Source organism: Limanda limanda, chromosome 12 (genome assembly GCF_963576545.1).
Source record: "Limanda limanda chromosome 12, fLimLim1.1, whole genome shotgun sequence".
Classification (NCBI taxonomy): Eukaryota; Metazoa; Chordata; class Actinopteri; order Pleuronectiformes; family Pleuronectidae; genus Limanda; species Limanda limanda.
The window spans coordinates 8,877,818-8,902,172 of NC_083647.1; the positions used below are offsets into that span (position 1 = coordinate 8,877,818).

Below are 24,355 nucleotides of genomic sequence, written 5' to 3' on the forward strand. Positions count from 1 at the left end.
ATATTAGGACACATACACACTTCATAATTAGAAACAAAAAAAATCTGTATACAAGATAAGTAGAAGCTATGCACAGGCGAAAAGCCCAGTGGGTCTCCACATGTAAAAGATGGTGATAATGCCTCTTCTCTTCATCTCTTCTCTTCTGAATGAAGCCTTGCAAAAACACTAGGTGATTGCACGTCATTGTCATTTGTATTTTTGTTTCTAGCACTTCTATGTTCTCTTTCTTTTCAAATATTCAAGGAAGGATCCTTCTACACCTCAGCATTCCCCTAATCCAGTGGCCGAAGTCAAAATTGCTTGAATTGCTTCAGAAGCCAGGACAATTACATGAGTAAAAATGTGAAACTGGAATAGACTATTGACTGATTTCCAGAGATGTTTCATGACGCTGGAAAGAGTAGCACATTATTTTGACAGACAAGATTGATAAACGTTCCACTGGTTTTTAAAGGTACGTAGCATTGCTTTCGGTCCTCATTACAATGGCTCTGAAAATGTTGTATATGTATAATATTACCCAGTGACAAAAATGTACAAAAAACTCCACTGCAGGAGATATAGTAACGGCCCAGAGGAGCACTTTAACATATGAGCATGTTGACCAACTCCTTTTTCTGAACAAAAATGCCAATATTCCCAAATGAATTTAACATTTTGGGTCATGACCTTTCAGGTCTCAATTTGATTGAAGCTCTAGGTTACTCTTATTTATATGATTGAGCTCAGTGTTCATGTGAGAGGTCTCCTATTCAGAAAATAATTACAAAGGTCCTGTGTCCTGAATGTTCAAGGACAAAGTTTTTGCACTACCCTTCCTTAGTTTTTGCACTTCAGTTAATGTGTAGAAGACAATGTTGTTCACAGAATTGAATGTGACATTTGAAGTGAGTTGAGCAGTCTTATTTTCCTCATTTTTTGTAATGCCTTTGAATAATATGGGGGACATGAATCGCAATATATCGCAGAATCGAATCGCAATACTTGCAGTATCGCAATATATCGCAGAATCGCAATACTATTGAATCGTGGCCCAAATATCGCAATACTATTGAATCGTCTCATTTTTGCCAATTCCCACCCCTACAAAATATAGTCTAAAGAATGAGTTGAACAGAAAATGTGATCGAGTGCAGGAAATTGATTAAATTAGCTTGATTAAATTACCGCAAAACACAAACAAGAGCAACTTTCCTGCACAGTCATTTTCCTTTTGATAGTGCCAACCCATTTTGCTAATGATACTTAGTGTTGTCACCGTGTTGTATTGTTGCTCTGCTCAAGGACATACATTATGTTGGTTGGTGATAGAGGGATTTAGTATATTCCTCTTTGTATCCATACAAACTCTCCCTCTACCTTTCACTAACTACACAAAGAGAGATGTCGGGTGAGAGCCATAGCTCAATAAAAACAGCTCAATAACCCCACCACCAGCACCAACAGTTTTCTGCTGAAGCACGTCAGAGGCAGCAGGCTATGAATCGGGTTGCACAGCGGGGTGAGGAAAACATTTCTTGGGGACACAGCTAGGGGACAGTGCCAGTCTCCTGACTTGGGACTGACACACTCGCTCTCACACACACATCTGTACCAGAAAGCTCCACATCAACTTCAGCGCGCTGCAGGGAAACCATCAGGTACTGTATATTTGCAGACTTTTTATCCACTCCACTACTGTACTCGCTTCATTGTGCGCTCGTTGTGCTTTTGGAAAAAACTGTGCAAGCAGGAGGGTTTACACAGTGGTAAAGTCAAGAGGCACGTGTTTCTTTTTTGAAGTGGAGGGGAGAGAGAAAAAAAACAGCAAGTTCACAACCAGCAGCAGCAGCAGAGACAGATAGATTGTCTTTGTACATGCAGGCGGCTGTTTGCGTGGGCCAGTGTATGCATATTTAATGGAAGAGTGGGCAGCGATAATTCAGAATACATGGCTCACCAAGTGGGAAAGTGGAGAGGGAGGACGGAGGAAGGCTTTTCAGTGACAAGAGTGCACTTATTGTTAAGATGTGTATGGTCTCCCGCTGTTTCTTCTGCATGTGGACTCGGAAGAAACCTTAGATGATTGCAGCTGCTGATGGAATGCCTGTGTGTTTGCAAAGTGGCATGTGAGGTTGGACGGCAGAATATACATTGAAATCATCCTCTTTTATTTGTCACCATTAAATGACTCATGTATATTTTGCAAAGTTTTTGGCAAGGTTGTCTTGGCACACTTGTAGTAAAGCCTCCAGGAGATATTGTGGCTTGCAGGAACAGAGCAGGGGCTCAAACACAAAGCCAGCACGTTTCTTTGTGTCTGCAGCAGCCGAGCGCTACCACCACCTCCAGCATCAGCAGCACCACCAGCAGCATCAGCACCACAAGCAGCATCAGCACCAGCAGCACCAGTGGATGGGAGAGGGCTCTGGAGCGCAGCTGGAGGACGCACACAGCCGTCAGTCATGATGGTCAGTGGCCGCTCGATGGTCGCCGGCTGCTCGGTGGAGGCTGTTGAATGAGCGGACGTGTCGCTGGATAGCGCTGTCCGAGGTGCTGAGGAGCTGCAGACTCTCTCTACCACACACCCACACCCACACACACGCACACACACACACACACACGCACACGCACCGTCTCTGTCCCTTTCCCAGTCGAGACGATACGCATGCACTGACGTGAATGCCGAGCAGCAGCAGCAGCAGCAGCAGCGCCGGCCAGAGTAAATGGGACCGCACGTCAACCGAGCGTTAGAAAGATGGAGAGATTTCTGCTGCTCGTCCTCAGCTGTCTCGGCGTCTCTCGAGTCGCAGCGGGTAAGTTTTCTGTTAATGTGCAATTCACAGAGAGAGGTGGGGATGTTTGAGTGATGCTGAGGCGCACAGCTGGGTTTGCAGCCGCTGACTGACAGAGCGGTGCTTTGCTGCCTGGGTAGACGACGGCTCGCAGCGCCATGTGGGGAGAAAGGACCGCTGGCTTCCAGGGAGGTGTTGTTGTGGAGGTTGGAGATTTGAGCCGGCATTGTTGGGTTGTGAGACGCTACGTATAGTCTGTTGTGTTTATGGAGAGGTGGGGTGATGTGGTTGAAGGGTTGGAACATGAAGGGTTATATTCACATCTGGGATTCATTCAGATTAGTGGAGCTAAATTGGCCTAATAACGAACTACAGAGTTGTCATGGTTGTGTGTGTGTGTGTGTGTGTGTGTGTGTGTGTGTGTGTGTGTGTGTGTGTGTGTGTGTGTGTGTGTGTGTGTGTGTGTGTGTGTGTGTGTGTGTGTGTGTGTGTGTGTGTGTGTGTGTGTGTGTGTGTGTGTTTGATGTGATCCAAGCTGACTTTTGAATTTAATTTCAGGCAGGTAATATACAAGCTGCTGCACTAAGACAAAGCGTTGGCCTGAGCTGTGTATCCACACTGTCCATCAGTGTGAGAATTAGTACTGTTCTGTATGAACATTTGTTGAATACTAATCGTCAGTAGACATATTTATTCACAAGAAGAATTACCAGTGGCCCATTGGAAACACAGGACTGGATTGCTGAGGGGCGACAGTGGTCCTCTCACATAGATCCATGGAAGTGAGGCTGCTGCTGTGCGTTCGAGGGCTGGTGTCTGTGCTGTATGTCTGCATGTATAAAATACACACACACACATACACACACACTCCTGCCATCGAAATGCACCTCTGGTTCATTCTGCATCCTCCAGGTCCTCAACCTTTTCACTAAAGATAAATCAATGTGTTGCTCTCGCACACACACACTCACTAACTAAGACACACAATTAACAAGTTCACTGTCAGTCTGGTGTGCTTTCGTCTTTGTCCTACCACCAGAATAAACTATTTTATTGTGTATTGGCATTACAAAGTGGAACATTTCCGCATGGCTGGCAAGAAGTGGACGTTTTCAATGGACATAAGCACCTTAATGTATGAGCTTCACTAGGTTAATGAGCACTTGAAAAGAACTGAGATTATTACTGAGAAATGTGAAGTACATTTCATGGTTTTTTTTAGGGGCGTTCTAACATTTTCTTTCATCAAAAATGTATTTTGATCTATTTCAACTCTTGTATTAAAACCTTTATCGTCAGTGTAAACTTCGTGAATGGTAGACTGACATACTTGTAAGAGTAAAGACTGCAATGTACTTGCTAGTTATAATCTTGGATGATTATGTACAATAACACAAATGAACCAAGTTTACAGAGTGTTGTAAAGCAGGTATTAATTATTAATACACTTATAGAGATTCCTTTTTTGCATTTGGCAACAAATACATTTAAAATGTTATATTTTACATTTTAGAGTGTATCACAGCGATCTGGTGATGAATTACTTGACCCTTTGACAGCACTGTTGCATGTGGTTACAGGTGTAACAGTGCACATGTCCGATACAGTGATAGTGGGTGTGGTTGGAGGTAAAACAGACCTGAAGCTTTCAACTACAGATATAAGCAAGGACAAGAAGTCGAGATGATAAGAGCTTTTATGTGCTTGTATAGACATTTGGATCAACTATCCAACAGTTCTGTTGATGAAATAACAGTGTTCACCAAAACTCAATACAAAGGAAGAAGTATTTTCAAAGTCTGCTCCGATTTAAAACCACAGGTCACCAAAGCTTATCTCAGGACTGTTAAAGTCTAGTCACCCCTCAGATGAATACGAAACTTAGGAACATTATTAAAATTTAATCTAAACTGTCTATTTCTTGATTTAGGGCACTGAAGATGTCTGGGATTCCGTTATGTCGGACTAATTCATCTATACTCGGGTCTCTCTTGAGAAATCAGATCTTGACCTCATTGAGATTATTTGATTAAATAATGGTGATATCAAGACAATTGTGCAAATGTCGTCTGCTGATGAAGATCATGTAAAATGATTCAAAGCCCCAGAACATCCACTAAATGGACATTAAAGTTATGTTGTTAGGTTAAGAATACATTTTAAACCTCAGTGAGTCTAAATGTAAGCAAATAAAGTTGCAGACTGGAGTGCAACTTCATTACTCTCACAAATCACGACTCGATTGAAGTTTTTGTCTGCCAGTTTATTTTAAGTCTTAGTCAGACACCTGCACTCAGAAAACCAGGCCAAATCAATGTCGAGCCAGTGAGTGGGTGTTCTCCACGGCAGGCATCATAAAGTTTTACTATGGTGACGTCTTTACCGTGTCTGTGTTTATAGTGACTCGTAAACAGTTGGTTGATCCCGGAGAAAGGAAAGGTAATGTTTCCATTTAAAATGTAAATCGGCCCTCTAACACATTCACCCTAAATGAGCCGTAAATCCTCACAGGCAATTTTCCTCCCCAGTCAGTAACAGTTCTGAGATTGGAGAAGGAAATAAAAACACCAAAGAGTCAATCAACAATCTGAACAGTGATGCAAGCAGAGGAAATACTCCAGGCTGCTCTCTTCCTTGAGAGATGTTTGTAAAAATGAATAAAGAAAGCTGAGTCTTTCAGGAGCACAGAGGTTATATTTTAAATTTTGCAGCCTACCGATTGGAGGGCTGAATCATCACTGCTCCCTGTGAAGCACATCTTCAACAGGGGATGGAGTGTGCGTGTGCTTGTGTGTGTGTATAGATTGTGTGGTCTAGGTATTAACAAATGTTGTGAGGACCAAAATCTCTTAACACAATCACATCATGGGGACTTTGACTCCTCATGGGAGCAAACAAAAGTCTTCATAACATTAATTATTACATTCCAAGGTGGAGACATTTTTAAAATTTAGATTAAAAAGGTGGAGACGTGTTTAAAGGTTAGATTAAGATAAGGGGAAATGAAGGTATGGTTTAGGTTATGTTAAGTGTTAGAGTAAGGTAAGTAGTAACTATCGTTAAGGTTAGAGTAAATCTCCAGGAAATCAATGTTAGTGTGTGTGTGTGTGTGTGTGTGTGAGTGTGTGTGTGTGTGTGTGTGTGTGCTCCTGCATATTTAGACCACATAATAATACATGCATATCTTAATTAAGTATTAACTGTTGTTATGGAGACCTAAATCTGTGTGTACCACTGCACTGTTTTACGAGAGCTTGTTACAGTAAACCAGAGTCGCTGCATTTTCTTAATACAAATTGCCTCAGATTTGTTTTGACAAGGAAATACCTAATTATTTTGCAATGACAACACCAGACCTAGGTGTTGTGACTTTCACTGACAGCTTTTGTTTATTTTACAAATCTGTTTGCTAATTGAACAATTTTCCTGTTAAGTTAATTAGCAAAGCAAGTGAGGACATTTCTTCACTGCTACTTTATTAAAGGCTCTGTATACTTTTATTTTTGAAAATCTACAATGAATTAGTAAATTGATATTGAATAATAATTAATTCGATATCAATATTTGCTATTTCTTGGTCAATGTCCTATCTGCTTAAAGGGATGAGGCAAGGCTAATGACCTGCACTGCAACCAGCCCCGATGGGGGTGATCAAGACACTTTTGCTTCACTTTTGGGAGATGTCATGATCTACATCTTTATTTAGGGACTATGGTTTGAATATTAAGTCCTTGCTAAGTTCTAGGGTAACTCTGAACTAGCATGATTTGCCATTACAACTTAAGATGTGCGTTATCTAGCTACTTCAGTGACAAACCATTTTTCAAAGTGGTATTGGCGCCACTAAACAACGAGATGTAATGCTTGAGGATCACTCTTCAACTCAACCAAATGGCTAACAGTTCTCCTGGTAAAAAAAACAAGGGGCATTAAAACTATCTCAACTGAGAGTCTTGGTATTTCTGGAGCAAAGTCTTGGGACTGGGAGACAAAAGTGGAGAACTATTCTGTCCTGTATCTTTGCTGTCATTGTCAGTCTCAGTGCTGCCTAGATCGGACCTAAATCCTTCTCACTGTCAACTGTCGTTTTTAATTGTCACCTGACAAGCTGGATATGGCAATGGAGATGAAAATCCCCTTAACAATGTAATTTCAAACTCTTAGTGTAAGCAATGTGAAGTGTTGGTATCACCGTGCAAGTGCTGCTGCTCTTTTGTCTGGCACCTTGTCACCCTCTCGTTCATTTCAAAAGCCTCTTTTGATTGCACTTTTAAGAGCTCGCTAATGGCTCAGTGAGACGCAGAGGAACGCGGCGGCGGCGGCCTTGATAACGAGAGCTTGTATGTGCTAAAGCTTTTAGATCAGCTGGCAACGCGAGAATTAAGAACATACAGCAGAGAAAAGAAAGCAAAGAAAATAACTGAGAAATTGTTCTTAACAATTTGTTTTCCTTAAAAGCTTTTCTATTTTATTTTTATCACTTAGTGTTCACTTGTACTCAGTAATGTCAAGTTTTTTTTTTTGCGCCAAAAGTTGAATGGCGCAGGCATTTAGTGACAGGTTGGTGCAATCATTTGGACACTGGGCCTGTAGGAGTAAGGGAGGCGAAGCCAACAGACTGAGAGCGGCAGCGGCAGCTCTCTGATGCAGTCTGTTGTCTGTCCTGTATCATGTGTGAATTTATGCAGGTGGAGAAGAATCTGAGCTGCCGTTTGGAGGGAGTCAATACCATGAATGTAAAGCTGTTTGTAGGTTATTCTCAGTCACACACTTATTTGTATTCATACATGAGTGTGTGTGTGTGTTTGTGTGTTCTGATGCATCGTTTCTGTAGATACACCACAAGTGGTTTGTACAATATGAATGCCATATAAAGGTTTTCCCACCACAGAGGCCTGTTAAGATGAAATGCTGTAAAACCTTTTCCGTTCTCATACTGTTTCAATGTAAGGAATACAAATAAAATGCGTGGAACATGCTAAGTTGAACAGTTCCTCCAAGTTTAACTGTATATAAACCCATAGGAGCCTCTCATAATTAAATAGAATGGCACTGTGCACAAAAATAACCCACACTAGTATCAGTTCCCTAAATATGACTAATGTATTCCCTGGGAGAATAGACAACCAACAAACAAACTGATAGGGGTGAAAACATAACCTCCTTGGAGGTAACAACAGTTAAACAAAGCATTTATGGAATAATTGTATCCTGAAATAAATTGTTAAATTTTTATTCAAGTTTTACATTTTAGTAGCCAGTAGAACAGTGGGCCTTTGTGTTTGTGATTCTTTGACTCTTTCAAAAATGTTTATGTTACAATAACGTGTGTGCGTGCATGTATGTGTGCGTATGTGAGAGAGAGAGAGAGAGAGAGAGAGAGAGAGAGAGAGAGAGAGAGAGAGAGAGGTGGTGATGGGTGAAAAGAAAGTAAATGAATACAAAGGAAAGAGAGCTAGTGTAAGAGCCACAGGAGAGAATGACAATTCCACAGAGAGACGTGTGTGTGCGCGCGTGCGTGCGTGCGTGCGTGCGTGCGTGCGCGTGTGCGTGTGCGTGTGTGTGCGTGTGTGTGTGTGTGTGTGTGTGTGTGTGTGTGTGTGTGTGTCCATCTCACTGGAAGAGAGGGAGAAAGATGCTGTTTTTGCATAGCCACTCTCTGCGTTACCATGGCCAGTTTGGTTGGAAATAAATAACTGATTTCTCAACAAAAAGGGACAAAAGACCCTGATGTATGACTATTTGACTGAGCTGGGTCAAGGTGTACAGTGGCAGAATGGACCAGAGAGAGAGGACAGCCTCTGTTTGACATGTACACACCTACAGTCTCCTGACGATACACACAGGTGCTCTGTGGCTGTTCAAACAACCCATTTTATTTCAATTCATTTCGATACCAAAACATTTAGTGATACTGCTTTCAGCCATTACACTGGCACAGCTTTCTTCTTTTATCGTTGTCTTTTTCATTATTGATTGCTTTGTTATCCATCGTCTGACTCCACAAACATCCGTCTTTTTGTCTGTTTTGAACTGTTCATATCTGTGTCCAATTTGGTCATGTGATGCATTCGTTATTGAGCAACTTTGAACACAGGCAAACAGCACCCTGCAGTCAGTGGGGGGTGTACCACACCAAAACTGGCCAACTAACAATTGCATCTGGCGCGCCAGCTCATTTTGATTGTTAGATTATTTTCATTTCACCATCTCGTACTGAAACAGACATTCAAGGGTGTCTCAGGTGCTTATCTGCGTAATGACAACAATATTAATAGAATCGCTTTTCTTTAGCAGAAGCGACATTGTGTCTAACTTCAATCGGCAGAATATACTATTTATTATAAGCTTTGCACACAACGTCCAACACACAAACATTCAAAAGTGATAGAATATTGTGGAACTGTTTAAGGAGGACTCTCTCCGGAGCAGTCTAATTCTGAATATTCTCCACCAATTTTTAACATCCTATGTTTTGTAAATCACCTGCATAGAATTGTTTGAAACGTGCTACATTCAATAAAGATTTATTGATTGGCTGATTGATTCATTTTATTAGCGGCCCATCTGACTACATCCAGCCAGTGCGAGACTAGCATGGTGCTAATCAATAGTATTAGAGACTCACAGTAAGACTACCGTCTCACCGAGTCGCCCACCATCTCCACACTGCACCCAGATTGCCAGCGTAAGTGTCAGTTACAGTCAGAGAGCTTTACCCACCAGAAGCTTATCGAGAAGCTGCCAAAAAGCCGCGGTGTAGAAGCTGTTCAGAAATAGGACGAGGAACCATGGAGAGACAGCTGAAGATGAAAAGAGAGACAAGAACAGATAAATGGTGAGGGGGAAGTTTACCTCAGTGTCTATTATAGCTGAGGGAAAATAAGTTGAAAGCACAAGAAACACAGGAACTTATGCTGTGTATTTCCTCCAACAAGGATCCAGATTCAAAAGCTCTGACGGTAGCATGGAACAAACGGCAGGACACAAGAACAAGGGGAAAAGAGGATCTCCACGCAGGGGCTCGCTTTTGTGGTTTACGTAACAATTTGAGCAGCCGCACTGGAAAAGCGGCGGCACAGCTGTGAAGCAGTAGGCGAGCTCTAATGAAAAAGGCATAATAGGCAATCAATTATAAAACGTGACAACGTTACAGTGTGACTCAGATGGGTACACGTGCGTTAGATGGAACTCCTAAATTATTCACCAGATGCTTTCGCTTTTAAATGAAACACATTAACGCCTTGTATTTGCCCATGAGTGTCAACTAAGTGATCCTCCCAAATTTTGCATGTTTGTGTATGTGTGAGTGTTTGTAGTGTGCACATCGCTACAAGGACAAGACCACGTGCCAAGGTCTCCTCCAACACATGTGAGGGCAGACTCCAGATCAGCACAAAAAATCCTGATGGCTCTATCACGGTGCATTGAGTATGAATAAAGGTGAGCCAGCATCTCTGTCAGCAATGCTAACCCCGAGAGCACAGTGCGATTGCAGCTTAGATAGTTCTGAGGCTCAATAACATGTTAACAGGGGAAAAACAACAACAAGCAATTGTAATTCCCCAATTTATCGCCACTAATTCCCCGTGGGCTCATGCTTTCTCACCATTATGGCTATAACAAGTTTTAATCCTCCCCTAGTTCCACAGTGATTCTATAAATACACTTCTCATCCGCTGGTTATTACAGCTTTCATGCAAAGTGAGGGTTTACTTACAACCAGCTGGGAAATGGCCCACACTTACTGTTTATTTAGTGCTACTAAGACTATGCTACTAAAACTGAAAAAAAGCCTTTTCAAAATAAAACAATTTCTGTCCACACGAGTGTTTTCAATCTCTATCAATTCTAATCCTCATTCATACTAACACAGCTGATAACGTATATCACGTGAACACTCACATACACTGGTTCTGCAAGTGCCTGTTTGCACAGGAAACATTTGGTTGTTAGTCGTCTAATATGCACATAAGCATTTGTATTATTGTAAAATACAGAATTTAATTGAACAGCAGCTGATAACAGGGTCACGCTTGGAAATGATTATCCATGTTGCGTTCTATACTCGCAGCCAAGAGACCCCGGTGAATCGGCAATCAGCAAGTGGCTGTGAGCATCTATGTCATAGTTTCCAACATTTCTGGTTGTGCCCTTGCAGACCTGCAGGACTAGCAGAATTTTCATACCTAGCGTCTCTAAAACTCCAGAGTAATGTGGATGTCGGGCTTATCCGTTGTGGAGCTGATGCCTTTTCAATGGATCAGCAGGGTGATCCAAAAACCTGTGCAGATAACAATGGAACGTGATGTAGCTAACAGACAGTTTTTACGATATTTCACAAGCCCACAGACTCACTGATTAGCATCCCGGGGAGCAGCACCAGCCCGGGGGACGGACTCTGAGAAATGTATTTCTAAGCTTTAATAAGGTGGTTTAAATCTCCCCCACATGTGCAGATGGAAGCTGGAACACCACCCTGTTAGCTTCCATGATTTCTCAGCCCCTGCTGTCCACCCATGGTCTCACAATGAATCAACCAGTTTCAGCTGACCGGGTCACACGTGTGGTGCCGCAGAATGGGTTACACTCATATACTTTGTATTCCACCATGGAGGCAGTTGTTGGGCTATTACACAATCCAGCAGGATTTCTTCAAAACTGGCAATGTTTTAACTTGTCGGAGTAGGAAGAAAAACAGAGGTGATAGTCACTTAATTTACGATGGATCAATTCTATTCAAGTGTCCCAGTGAGCTGAAGCAGCTATATGCAATGCAACAATAATAGTTTTATGATCTGTTTTTCCTTCACATCAATATTTATACTTTAACAGGCAGAGAGCGGACAATTGCTTAGGGCCCCAGACCATCAGGGGCCCAAGAGGCCTTAGACCCACTGTGAGGTAATTTATAAATATAAAAAGCAAATTGTGCAAATAATATACACCAAAAATGATATCATTAAAACCACGAAGATGAATCCTCCGAAACACTTTTGTATTGTTTCAGTTGATATTGTGGTGCATATATCTGCATAACTTTACATACATTTGTTGAATTTACCACAAACTAGCAGATGTATATCAAACCTATAGTGGGTTAGAGCGGCAGAAAGAGCTCTGATTGAATTTAATATTGACGTGCATTAAAGCCCATCCACACAAAATGTCCAGATACTGTATATTGACCATAGATCCACCATAAAAACTATTTTTGAAGAAAATAAATAAAAACAGAATGAGGAATATAAGAGGGGATAGAATCGGCTAAAATTAGATAATTTTTTTTATCTTAACGCTACAACATTTCTCCATGTATAAAGCTAAATTTTACCCACTGTCAAGAAGTTTGTGGACAAATTGAAAGGAGGATCCAGAAGGGGGAGTAGGGATGGAGGGATGGCAGCATGGCCTGAAAGAGGTGTGGAAGGAGTGATCCTGTCTTTCTGAGGTCGAGAGGAATAATAAGGCAAATAAGAGAAATAATAAATGAAGAAAAGGCTTTATGGACTTTAAGGAGAGGTCACAGTGTGTTTATCCTCAACATGCTGTGTTGGGAAAGATCAACTAAGCTTTTTCACACACACCATATCTGAGAGAGAAAACACAGGAATAATGCATTTGTTAGCCCCTTACCCTAACCTTAACCATCATAACTAAAGGCCGATATTTGCTACTCCGTTTTGAGTGACACGGACACATGGGAATGGCTTCGCTGCCGTGGAACACCCTCTCCGAGCACCTTGGAGAGCTCTTCGTGTACCTCCGATTTTTATAACTATCTGTGGGCATTTCGGAGAGCCTAGGGATAGCCCTTGGCTGTGATTTGTCCGCTAACGACATCATTTCCAGAATCTCACATTTCCGGACAGAACACTTCCTGTTTCATTCCCTCTGTCTACTCTTCTGTTGTTGATCTCGTCTCATAAAATACGTTACAAGCAAGTCCTCTTCCATGTCAAGCAGCTCCAGCTCCATCAACAGCCTTGGTCTGTTAGTTTCCATTGTTCACTGTGTGTGAGGAAAGCCGGGAGGAGGTAAATAAACTAACGTGGACTTCTTCTACTTACAAAGACATCATGAGGTAGGCTTCTCTAAGCTCGTCTTCCGTTGCGCCATCTACTGTTCTGGCGGTGAATTGTTTTCAGCACCCACAGCCTTCGGAGCACCATAAATGAAAAAGGGTCTGTCTGATCCGTCCGTCCCCCCGCGCGTAACAGACTTAGAGAAGCATATGTCGGCCTTAAATGCCTAACCCTAACCTAAACCCTAACCCTAAAAATGTCCGCACTTTCCAAAAATGTCCTCATTGCCTAAGGTCTATGCTCAAAATGGTTCTCACAAATATACAATAAAAAGTACAAACACACACACGTGCGCACACACACAAACACACTCCCAGTGGGTTCTATAATGAATGGGGATATTAATCTGCACAGCATGGGGTAGACACCTTGCTGTCACTCTGATCGTCATTGAACTAACAAAGACTCACATACACACACAAACACACACCTCCGTCAGGTCTCAAAGTCACCCCCAACTCTCAGGGTGAGGCAGACTGTGTGTCAGGGCGAACAGATAGTGTTTAGGAAGACATCTGTCTGCTGTTTCATTAGAGCTGACTAATGTCGTGTGTGTATGGCCGCGGTCATGGATGACGTTGACTCATGCTGTCCCTCTGCATAACACAGCTGTACTGGTGATAGCAGTTGGGCAAAGACAAACAAAAGTTAGTAGAAGCTGTGGGACATGAAGACACACAAAGAGATGTTTTATCTTTGTTTTTCAGAAAGCTAAGGAGGAATAACACTTTTTTTTATTGACCAAACTCTACCTCCTGCTATTCTACAGTCTCCTGCAGCTGCCAATGCTTTTTCGTTTTCTCATATTTAATATTGGAGTCTTAAAGAGATCAAAGTCTGTTTTCAAAGAAAGACTAGAAAACACAAGAATTCACTTATAATTCAAAAGGCTGTCCACACTGAATGCAGTAAAAGACGGGAAAAACGAAAGAAACGCCACACTGTGGAAAGTAGTTCAGACGCTAATGGAAACATCATGAGGAATTTCTAATTTCAAAGGGCGCTTGGAGCTGGCTGGCTGCTCTGTTTTAAAGAGTAAAGAGAGAAGTAGTCTTGCAGAGATCAGAAAGATAGCGGCTTTATCTAAAGCTAACCAGCTCTGTGCAAAGTTATTGAATATAAGAGGCACAAGACGAGAGGTACAGCTTCACAAGAGCTTCACTGATCACACTATTATTGAGAAGAAAGGGGGGCAGAGTGACACCAGACTGGTTCTATTATCACGCCTGGACGAGAACATTTTCTACTCCATTCATGTAGTCGACAATTGTGATGTTAAACATCAGAATCTCTCAGTCGTTTGATTCTCTCCCTTCACTTTCTTCTTTCTTTAATGCCTATTTCTAGATTTACAGTTTACATTAATTTACTCAGCATGGTGGGTAATATTCAGCCTCTGAGGTCAACAAAAAGCTTTGTCCATGTCCAGAAAAAACATTCACCTGACTTATGGGAAGTTTAGTATCCTGTGTGGACCTCATAAAGCAATAGGGATGTTTTCCCTCCTAACCTGCCCAATTGGTTTGGTTCTTTTTGGTTGGTGTGAAAGCTTTCAATCAAACCTGAGTCGACATAACAACCAGATCTGCTTTCATGCATGTAAACGTAAGTGCGGTTCATAAGGTGAAATAAACGGACCAATCACAGCAGCTTATGATGGCATCGTTTTACCTCCACCTAGGAGGTTATGTTTTCACCCAATTGCGTTTCTTTGTTCCTTGGTTTGTTAGTTAGCAGGATTATGCAAAAACCACTTGACGGATTAGCATGGCAACTTGGTGGAAGGATGCATTATGAGGGAGGGATGTCCCCATTAAATGTAGGTACAGATGCAGTCATTTATTCACCTTCTTTAACAATGTGACGTTTAGCAGCATTTTTCTTGATTTCTCAGAAAATAATTTATGAAAAAAGTGAGTCATATTTAGTCGATTGATATATATGTGTGTGTGAAATTTGGTGCAGAATCTTAACAAATCTAGTCAATTTAAACAAGGTTTCATTAGTGGGACATTAGGGGACTGGAGGAATGAGTGTAATTCTAATTTTGAACTTAAAAGATTAAGTACTATTAAAGGATAGACTCACGAATTTTCCATGTGGCTTCATGCTTACTTCTCTTCGCTTACTTGTCAAATGAATCAGACACCGTCAAGATCAAATACCACACTACTGTCATTCATCTCTCACTCTTCTCCAAATATTACAGGAGTGCATCAGTACATCACAGATGCTAATACAGTAAATACAAGCCCTCAGTCTCTTTTTATGTGTGAAAATTTTGTAAGTTCCCAGTGTGTGTAAACAAAGGAATGGTTGTGTCTGAGTCACAGCAATGAATGTGTTCCCTGAGGGTGTTATCATAGCTAAATGTTGCTGATGCTGTGTGTTTCGAGAGCGACATTAGCACATAAGGGAGGAAAAGTTGAGAGGGGACTAACTGAGAGACAGGCAAACAGACAGCCAACAGTAAAATAAAGCCACACATCTTCAAACATCAGAGTCCACCCCTGATTCCATCCTTCAATCTATGTAGACTCTGTTCCGACCAGGTATCAACATCGGCCCTGAGTGATCCCATCACAAGTGAACAGCTCTAAGTTTAGTTGTGAATGAACTAAAGACCCACGTTTGAGATCCAATCACTCAGACCACATTCAGAGGTGATCTGGGATGCATGTGGCCTCATTGTAGGACTATCTAGTCAGCAGTTTCATAATGAACAGAAAATACATTTATACTTATCAGTGTTTCCTGTCCATTGATTTATCTGTGGCTACCTCCACAACATAAACATTGACCACAAGGTATTGATTGTCTTTACAATTTTAAATGAGTAAAAGCTCTCTCTTTCTCTCTCTCTTATGTGTACAAACACACACATACACACACACACACATACAACCTGGTACATCTATCTTAGTAAGGACACTCATAGCATAATGTATTCCCAGATTTAAACCAAATCTTAACCCTCAAACAGTCAATTGAAAGAGGGTCTGAAAGTGAGAATTGGCCAAATTTTTCTCAATCTTTTTCAAAAATGTCTTCACTCCATAAGTTCTGGACTCAAAATGCTCCTCACAAATATACAATAGTTGTACAAGTTCAGAAACACACACACAGAAAATGGACATGTCTGTCACACTGGCTAATACACAGGCTAACACCATCATTTGGTCAATGTGAACCGAAATGGTGTACGTGTTTATTTGCATACAGAGTGGGGGAAGTGAGATCGAAGTGGTCACTGGAGACGTATTCGGAGACACATTCTGATGTCAGGTATGAACTGATGAACTTAGAACTGTCCACTTGTGATTGGATCATCCAAGACGCATATTAATACCAGGTCTTTGTCAGGCTATTCATCAAAACATCAACAGCAGGCGGGGTGGAAGCGTGAGTCCTGCTCTGGATGATGTGCTGTGCGGTTTCTGTACAGTAGAATGTCAGTCTGCGTTCCCCAGCTACAGAAGCCCGTCATCCTGTAATCACTAGCTGAGTGATTTCTCCCCCGTCAAAGGACAAGAGAGAGTAAACCTCTTCAGTAACTCACTGACTGCAGACTTTGATTTATATCCCATTAAATTTAGCTGAGTAGCATCATTGAGTGACCACTTGTTATTCCCATTCATCTCCCTCAGCTCTGCTCATATTACAGTGAACTGTCAAGCCAAGAAGATGATTCATAGGAACTTCTGTCTGCTGTGATGGAAAGGAAAAACAACACATTCCTTGTCATTACCTCAGCCAAGGAGGTTATGTTTTCACCCCTGTCTCTATCTTTGGTAATAGTTGATTTGTTTGTAAGTAAGGTTATGCAAAAACTGCTTACCAGACTTTCAGAAGACTTGGTGGAAAGATGTGATATGGATCAGTGTAGAAGTCACTAAGTAAACATGTGGATCTGCATCAGGGGGCAGATCCAGGAAAAGTTTTTCACCTTCGTTAACATGGGGTTTTAAAACATTTCCATTTATTTTATACATAATTCATGTGTGTTGATTTTTTATTTTCAATCAGGAATGTTTAAGGGTCTGATATTGATGAGTATCTACAATTTGGGGCAGATCCTAAGCAAAAATCAGGAGCTAGTGAATTTAAATGTGGTTTCACAAAGGGACTGTTGGGTCGAGTTCCATTCAAGTTCAATGTGTTACAGTGTACAGACATTATGGTTCAACATAGCTGTAACTTATGTGTATGATAAATACTGAAAATAGTGGTTTCAGATTGTATGATAATATTATAACATGTCAAAACTTTCAGGTAGTAGGTCAGAGCTCTGACAGCTCACAGTGTTGATAACATTTGATTAGTCCATCAGGCATTAGGCACAACTAAAGGACACACAATATATTTTTTGAAAGTCAATAATCTGAAGGTTTTTGTCCATTATGCCTGGTTGGTTGACACGGTTCACACTATAAATATTTTTCAAAAGGAAATGAAAGTGAAAGGAGTGAGGAATTTTTCCCCACGCGCCTGAAGAAAACCGAGGTTCTTGTTTGCTGAAGGCACTTTGATCATCTGATCAGCAGACACACTCATTTCATACAGTAGTGGCATACTGTAATTAAAGAGTCTCACAAACACACACAAACACACACATTTTGAACAGATGGTGTTTTCTGTCATTTTAGTTAGTTCTGATCACAGTGATGTATGTTCAAGTTCAAATTTGTTCCCAATAAGTTTGGTTTTAATTTGTTTCAGCTTTTTCACAGCTCCATACCCCCCAATCACTATGAGCCATCTATGTGCAAGATGGCATTGTTTGTATCGGGGATATTTTTGGCTTAATCTTTGGATAGTGGGAGGAAGTGGAGACTCGTCAACCATCCTTAAATACAGTCTATGCTTGTAAAGAGGTCATGCTAACACTAGCATCTATAAGCATCACAGAGCTGCTATCTTGACTGTAGACTCCAGTGTTCCAACAACCCAAAATATTTGTTTATTTGTCTCACCTGCCTTGAAATACAGTCTATGTTCATTGTTATTAATAACAATGCTAACATGCTGATGATAAGCAGGTGTGATGTTTTGCTCTTGTGGTAGCATTATGACATTATCTAATTGTCACAAAATACAGACAAGGCTGCTCAAATTTGCCATCAGTTTACACGTATAATTAAAAGTGAGAGAGTAACCAAATTTATTATCGTTTGTCCTGAGGCAATGTGAGTGTCTGTACCACATTTCACTACATCCATCGAATTTCTGTTAAGATATTCAGTCCTGGAGTTGATTGACCAATCAATCAATATTTCCATGTTGCAAGAAGGGATATAACATTTCAAATATTGTAGTCACATATAATTTCAAATAACTTTTAAAACGTTGAAATCCCAGTTTTAAAGTCATGACAACGCTACGATTAATTGAGTCTCCCAGACTGCATTGATCCCTCCTCATCTCACAGACTGTACCGTCTGCTGAGCCTTGGGCAGCACCACTGTAACACCCCGAGAAATTATTTTCTGTATCTGTGCTCCGTCATCGATTCCACCCGACATAATGGATTCCACAGAGTCATTTATTCGCAGCACTGAGTCTGCTTTCTGCCATGCTGGTGGCCGTTTCTGTGACTGGCTGAAATAAAATGGAGCTGAACTTCTCATTTGCCCCGTACTGCAGGAGATGAAACAAGACTCTGTTTCTGTGTGTGCTTGCAGATAGCTTGTCACCTCCCGTCAATGTGACCATCACAGCGCTGAAAGCAAACTCTGCTGTGGTGACATGGGACATCCCCGAGGGAGACTCCGTCATTGGCTTCGCCATCACACAGCAGGTGAGTGACTTGCGAAGTGCAGTGTACAGACACAACACACACACCGGAGGGGATACATTAGCTTATGCAAGTACACACACACACACACACACACACACACACACACACACACACACACACACACACACACACACACACACACACACACACACACACACACACACACACACACACATCCATGAGCTCATCACTGGTTGTTTTCTGTCATGTCCAGTTCTCTCTATTGTGCTGTTGCCTTGCTCTGAGTCACTGTGCATATCACAGGGCGCGGGTTTCTGTTGGACTGCTTGTCTGCTCTAGGACAAGAGAAGAGTTTGACAGCCATGTGAATCACACACAGACACACCCACACACGCACACAGGAAGTCACATACATTACTCGGTTCAGAGCCAAATGTAAATTGCATTAGTTTATGTGGGACACTGGCTGTCATATAGCAGTTGCATGGACACAAGCACACAACATACACATTCATCCATGTATGGGCATTGGAAATTACGAGATGAGGAAGAGCTGCATGGTCGGTGGTGGGCACTATAGTGTGCACAGAGGAATGTTGAATGTTGGCAGCAACAAATAACAGATTCAATAGGATTTTACTTCTAAAAAAACAACATAAGCACAAGCAACTGCTTTAACTGTAAATCTTTTTTTGTGAATTGTATTTACCTACTTATTCACTTGCTCACATGTTTTTGTGTTTTCAGAGTAGTATATGATATTTGATAGAAATAGTTTACCATTTAGAGGAAATAGGCTTTCTCATCCGCTTGCCAAAAGTCACCCAAGATGATTACCACTGTAGTTATATCTGTAGCAGCTAGCTGCAGATGATACATTTATATTTGCTTATTTAATATCTCTTGTTTAGCTAAGGTAACTGACTCCTGGGTACAACACATTTAGCGTACAGACCTCGGAGTACATACACATGTCAAACTTTTCATTTAGCTGTTTGCAAAAAAACAATCATGACATTTCCTAAATTGTGATGATTTAATAGTGATGCTTTAACATTATTGTTGTTTGATTAAACGTTTCTTCCCAAGGCATTCTCTGTACCCTGCCCCATAGACAATCAATATACAGTATTGTCGAAGAGCATATGACTGGAGACAAAACATCTCCCCGCAGTAATCATGTTTATTACTTTCTTCCAACAGAAGAAAGACGTGCGTATGCTGCGTTTCATCCAGGAAGTCAACACCACCACACGCTCCTGTGCATTATGGGACTTGGAGGAGGAGACCGACTACATTGTGCATGTCCAGTCCATCAGCATGTCTGGGACGAGCCCGCTGAGCGAACCGCTGCGCTTCCGAACGCCGAAGGAGGCCGAAACTCAGGCCTCTAAGAGTAAAGGTGAAGTAGCACAAAGACAAAAAAACACAAAGTCAAACAGTTGCTCAGTCATCCAACAAACATCCACGCTTTCATATCTTCACTCTGTTTCTGTCCTCTTCAAGACAGTGAGTCCAGAGGGGACATGGCCTTTTGACAGTATCTTGACTGATTTTGTCTCAACCAATAAAGATCAATATACACACAAAGCATGAAATTAAATTTCACATCAGAGTGCTCCTGAAGCTGGCCCCACTGACCACAAGTCAGGAATAATAGCAACCGAGGGGGATGTATACTTCACTGCATATAGACGTATCTCTGTGGGCCTCACCTTGCATGCACCCAGCACCACTGCACAGTGATTCAGAATGAGAAGAGGCATTCATCACAGACAGGGAGAAGATAGGCAGAGCTGCGAGGGTCGGCAAATCTATGTGTTTTTGGCTAAAGCCCTGCTCCGTCTATTCATTCTCTCATTTACACTCATCTCTCATATAAGCTGCCACTGTACTCCGACAAAGGGTGCGGAGCCAGAAAGTCTACAGATAAATAAAATCATTTTGGAGCACTGAAGATATGTACACTCCACCACTGAGGCCTAATTAGCATAAGAGGCATTGTGAATCTGTTGTTAATGCTAGGGTAAAAATGTACAGAAGTCAATATCTGCACACAGGCCTCGGACAGAAGAGTGTGTACATGTGCATTTCAGGCAAACATTTCAGATGTGATTCTCTCTCCTGCTGTTTTACAAAGCCACAAAGGCACAACGGAGGCTCCAGCTCATGTGCAATGCACAGAAATAAACAGGAGGGCTTCAGAGCTACAGCAAACTGAGACACACACTTAATTTAACTGAGAGTGGTAATTACATTTTTAGAAGGAATAGTGGGGACGAGGATATATTATTCTCACTCCTACACAAGAAAAAGCTCATACACTTTCTGTTCTCTCTGCTGAGAGCTGGAAGATTGATACCGCTCTACTACTTTGTAGGATGCTAGCGTCAGCAGCTGCAACACTTAGGTTCTCATAAATACTGAAACCTTCCAGCAACTCTGAAACTTAGTAATTTAATCTGTACAAATATATAAATGTAGATGTGATCTAAAAGTTAAAAATTGCATTTTTCCTGTTAGCCTTTCTGAGAAAGCCTTTAGACTTTCTCAGCCATGACAACCCAGTCTCATCAGGAAACGTTCAGTGGGAATGTTGGTCCACTTGGACAAACGTTTCCATCTCACAATCTGGCCTATCAGATTGTGAGATGGAAACGTTTGGTCCGCCCATTGTTTTGCATTGACGTGTTTTCACGTCACGTGACTCCCGAGTTCCCGTCTCCGGAAAGGAAAACATGGCGGACAGTCCTTGTTTTTTCAGATAAAAACATGATTTTGTAACTTAGTCTGGGCATAAAAATACATTCTGACACCATTTCTAGCGAGAAATGTGGTCTTTGCTTCCAAAGTCTTCAGCCAGTTTGTGCTTATGATATATATTTTAATAGTTATCACGAATGTTTTTATCGTTGCTATGGTGGTTGCTATGACGCTGCCATGCACACAACGTCGTAGCGTGCTGTTTAAATCACCGTCCCTGCGTGGTGTCGTTCAGTGATTGTGTATGTTATTCATGTTAAATAATATTAATATTTGAGGCTAGATTACACCTCTAATGCGAAGGATCTTGCGAGTCTGTTCAGAGGCGGACATGAGTGTGACACCGGACCGAGATCGCGAACGGACCGGAACTGACGTGTGGCTGGCGTAAAAAAAGGTTTTGTAAACATTCTGTCCATTTAACTTAGCGCTGTCATAAACACGGACCATTTGGAAGACAACGATGTCATCTTCCTTCTGTCAGGTAAGTAGTTTATTGTTTTTAAAGATCTATTACGATCTAGGTTCACAGTCCGAGTGCTGAGACAGCGGATGCGGAGTCCGTCGATAAACACAATGGATGCATTTCTTCAGCTAATATGCCATTGTTAGCCACATGCTTCAGCCCACGGTAGCATGTGATTACCTGGGAGGTGAAAACATGGTTTTTGAAACCAGTTCAAGACGCTTAGCTCATCATTAAGGGACGCTACAATATAAATATAAACATGAATTTGATTTATGAATGCTTTAGATTAATAAGGAGTGTATTTCTCGACCATTACTCCTCAATAACAGATCAATTTGGTTTAATGTATAGTATGCAATATGACAATAATGTTTTCATGTTATGGAGTTGCGATTCATTTTATAAAACAATTGCTATGTTCTGTTTTTTAATCAAGGAGGATCCAAGTGAAGCTACAGGAGTTTCATTAACGTCAATAACTTGGACCGAACAGTTTGTTTTGCTTGATGAAGAGGAGGAAGGGCAGCCTGGAGAGAAAGAGAAGCCGGGTTGAGCCCACTTCCATCATCCACGTACCACAAGGAAGATGAGGGGGAGAAATTATCCTACCATTAAAGAGGTACTTTTAAGTTACATGCCAGAAACACCATTTTATATAATGTGCCAAATATAAATTTGTATTAAATCCCCAAAGTACGCTGGCTGAAATACAAGTTAATATCACACTGAAAGAGTTTTGATCAATCATGCTTCCCTGCTGTGGTTGTTCAACTGGGAAAACAACTTTTTCCAAAGGAAGGCAAGTAAATTTAAGGAATGCATCTGCAAAGTTTTCCTCTGTTATGTATAATGATGACCCCCATCAAACATTATGTTATTAATTATATTTACACCTTTTCATTTATACTGTTTATTTCTGTCTACATGTTTGAATTTGCCTTCATTAGTTTCAGAAAAGAGCGATGATGTATCGGTCAGTGGGCGGCAGCACGAGACTCCGCAAACTAGCCTCTAAGCAAAGTAGACGAAGGCATTGAGGTTGCGGCCTGCCATCATTATTATTTTGCTTAAGGGACTGAATACGTTTCATGCAGAAATATTAGCATTTCCCTTATATCTACCAAAACAGCTTGTTTCACAGACTGCAGTTTTGTTTTGATCCGATGTGGTGTGCAAATACTAACCGTATATCTGCAATGGGTTGTTGTGCATTAACATTTGTAACTCTAATTTTGTTTCGACAGACTGTGCAAAGAATGTTGAGAACATCACTAACCAGTGCAGTGTCCGTCTACATATTTCTACATATTTTCTCTCATATAAATGTCACTGTAACCTCTTGACAACTGAAACCATAACATGAGGTCAGTGTGGCCTTGACCTTTTGACTTTAAGACAAATACACAGTTAGACAACCCGAAAACATGCAGTAATGCCTCCGGCGACTCGCTATTGCAGAGGCATTAAAATGTTAGTGTAGTAGACTGGATTTTATTGGTGTTACATTGGACATCTTGTATTGGTATACAAAAAATATATTTGGTTTCACATTTTAGATGGCATAAGCAGAGACATCAACTCAGGAAATGGATTTCTGCAGAAAAGAAAGCCTTGTATGTGTGTATATATACATACAAACGCACTTTTAAAACGTTTTGTTTTTTATCATATATTCTCAGGTAGTACTGACGCATTTATGGAGATGGGACATGAGGGCCTTGTCTGCGTGCTCAAGAGAAGATTCCACAGAGTTCAAGCTGAGCAGGCTGCAGCAGGTTTGGAGGAATCCTCCTCTGAAGAGGAAACATGGCGAAGTACTTCTCCACTGATGAAGAAATGTGAGCGCTGTGATTAAATAAAATCTGCTGCCATGCTACTGTTGCTACTGGTGGGCCCTGCTATTAGCTTGGTGTTTGGTAGCTGTTAGCTTTAGCATATTTATTTTTTAGGGACCTGTCTGACGTTTATGTTTTTTAAAAAAAATCAGAGGGAACCATCTTCATAATTTAACACTATGTTTTGTTTGTGTTCTTCAGTTATTCTCAAGAGAAGCTGCCTCAGCTCCACGGTCCCTCCTGCAGCTTCCACTCCTGATGCTAACCCCCTGTTTACATCACACCATCCGGGCAGACCTGGAGTCACAGAACTTTGTCCAGAGCTGCCGTCTGAGAGTTGTTGATCATATAATTTCCAGCAGATGCCTTAATGTAATGTTTGTGCACAATAAATGACATTGATCATAACATATTGGTATTTCCTTGCACTTTTACACCATGATATTGGCAGATAAGATGTTGATTACATTAAAGCAGTGAATGCTCTGCTTTAAGCAACATAAACACACAATGATCCAATGGATTTGAAGTAGAATGGGCACGTTACATTCTGTAGAGAGTACCTCAGTAACGGAAGTCAGAAAATTACTTTCTTTATCTGAGGTTCACACAGGTCTTGTTGTCTAAGTGGCAACCATATCATATTGTTTAAGATGTGTAACATCAAG

The 24,355-nt window shown here is 41.3% G+C and overlaps 1 protein-coding gene and 1 long non-coding RNA gene across 2 annotated transcripts in view; both read left to right on the forward strand.

Moving 5' to 3' along the window:
- The window catches only part of fndc5a (fibronectin type III domain containing 5a), a 49,481-nt gene that overhangs the window by 14,279 nt on the left and 10,847 nt on the right, over nt 1-24,355 (forward strand). The window contains exons 3-4 of the mRNA XM_061082972.1: nt 18,519-18,659; nt 19,824-20,022. Of these exons, the coding sequence (XP_060938955.1) occupies nt 18,519-18,659; nt 19,824-20,022 (340 nt within the window). The remainder of the gene's footprint in view (nt 1-18,518; nt 18,660-19,823; nt 20,023-24,355) is intronic.
- LOC133016146 (uncharacterized) lies at nt 21,483-24,078 on the forward strand. Its single transcript, XR_009681557.1, has 4 exons — nt 21,483-21,867; nt 22,289-22,471; nt 23,532-23,690; nt 23,889-24,078. It is a non-coding gene; the product is annotated as an uncharacterized LOC133016146 (long non-coding RNA).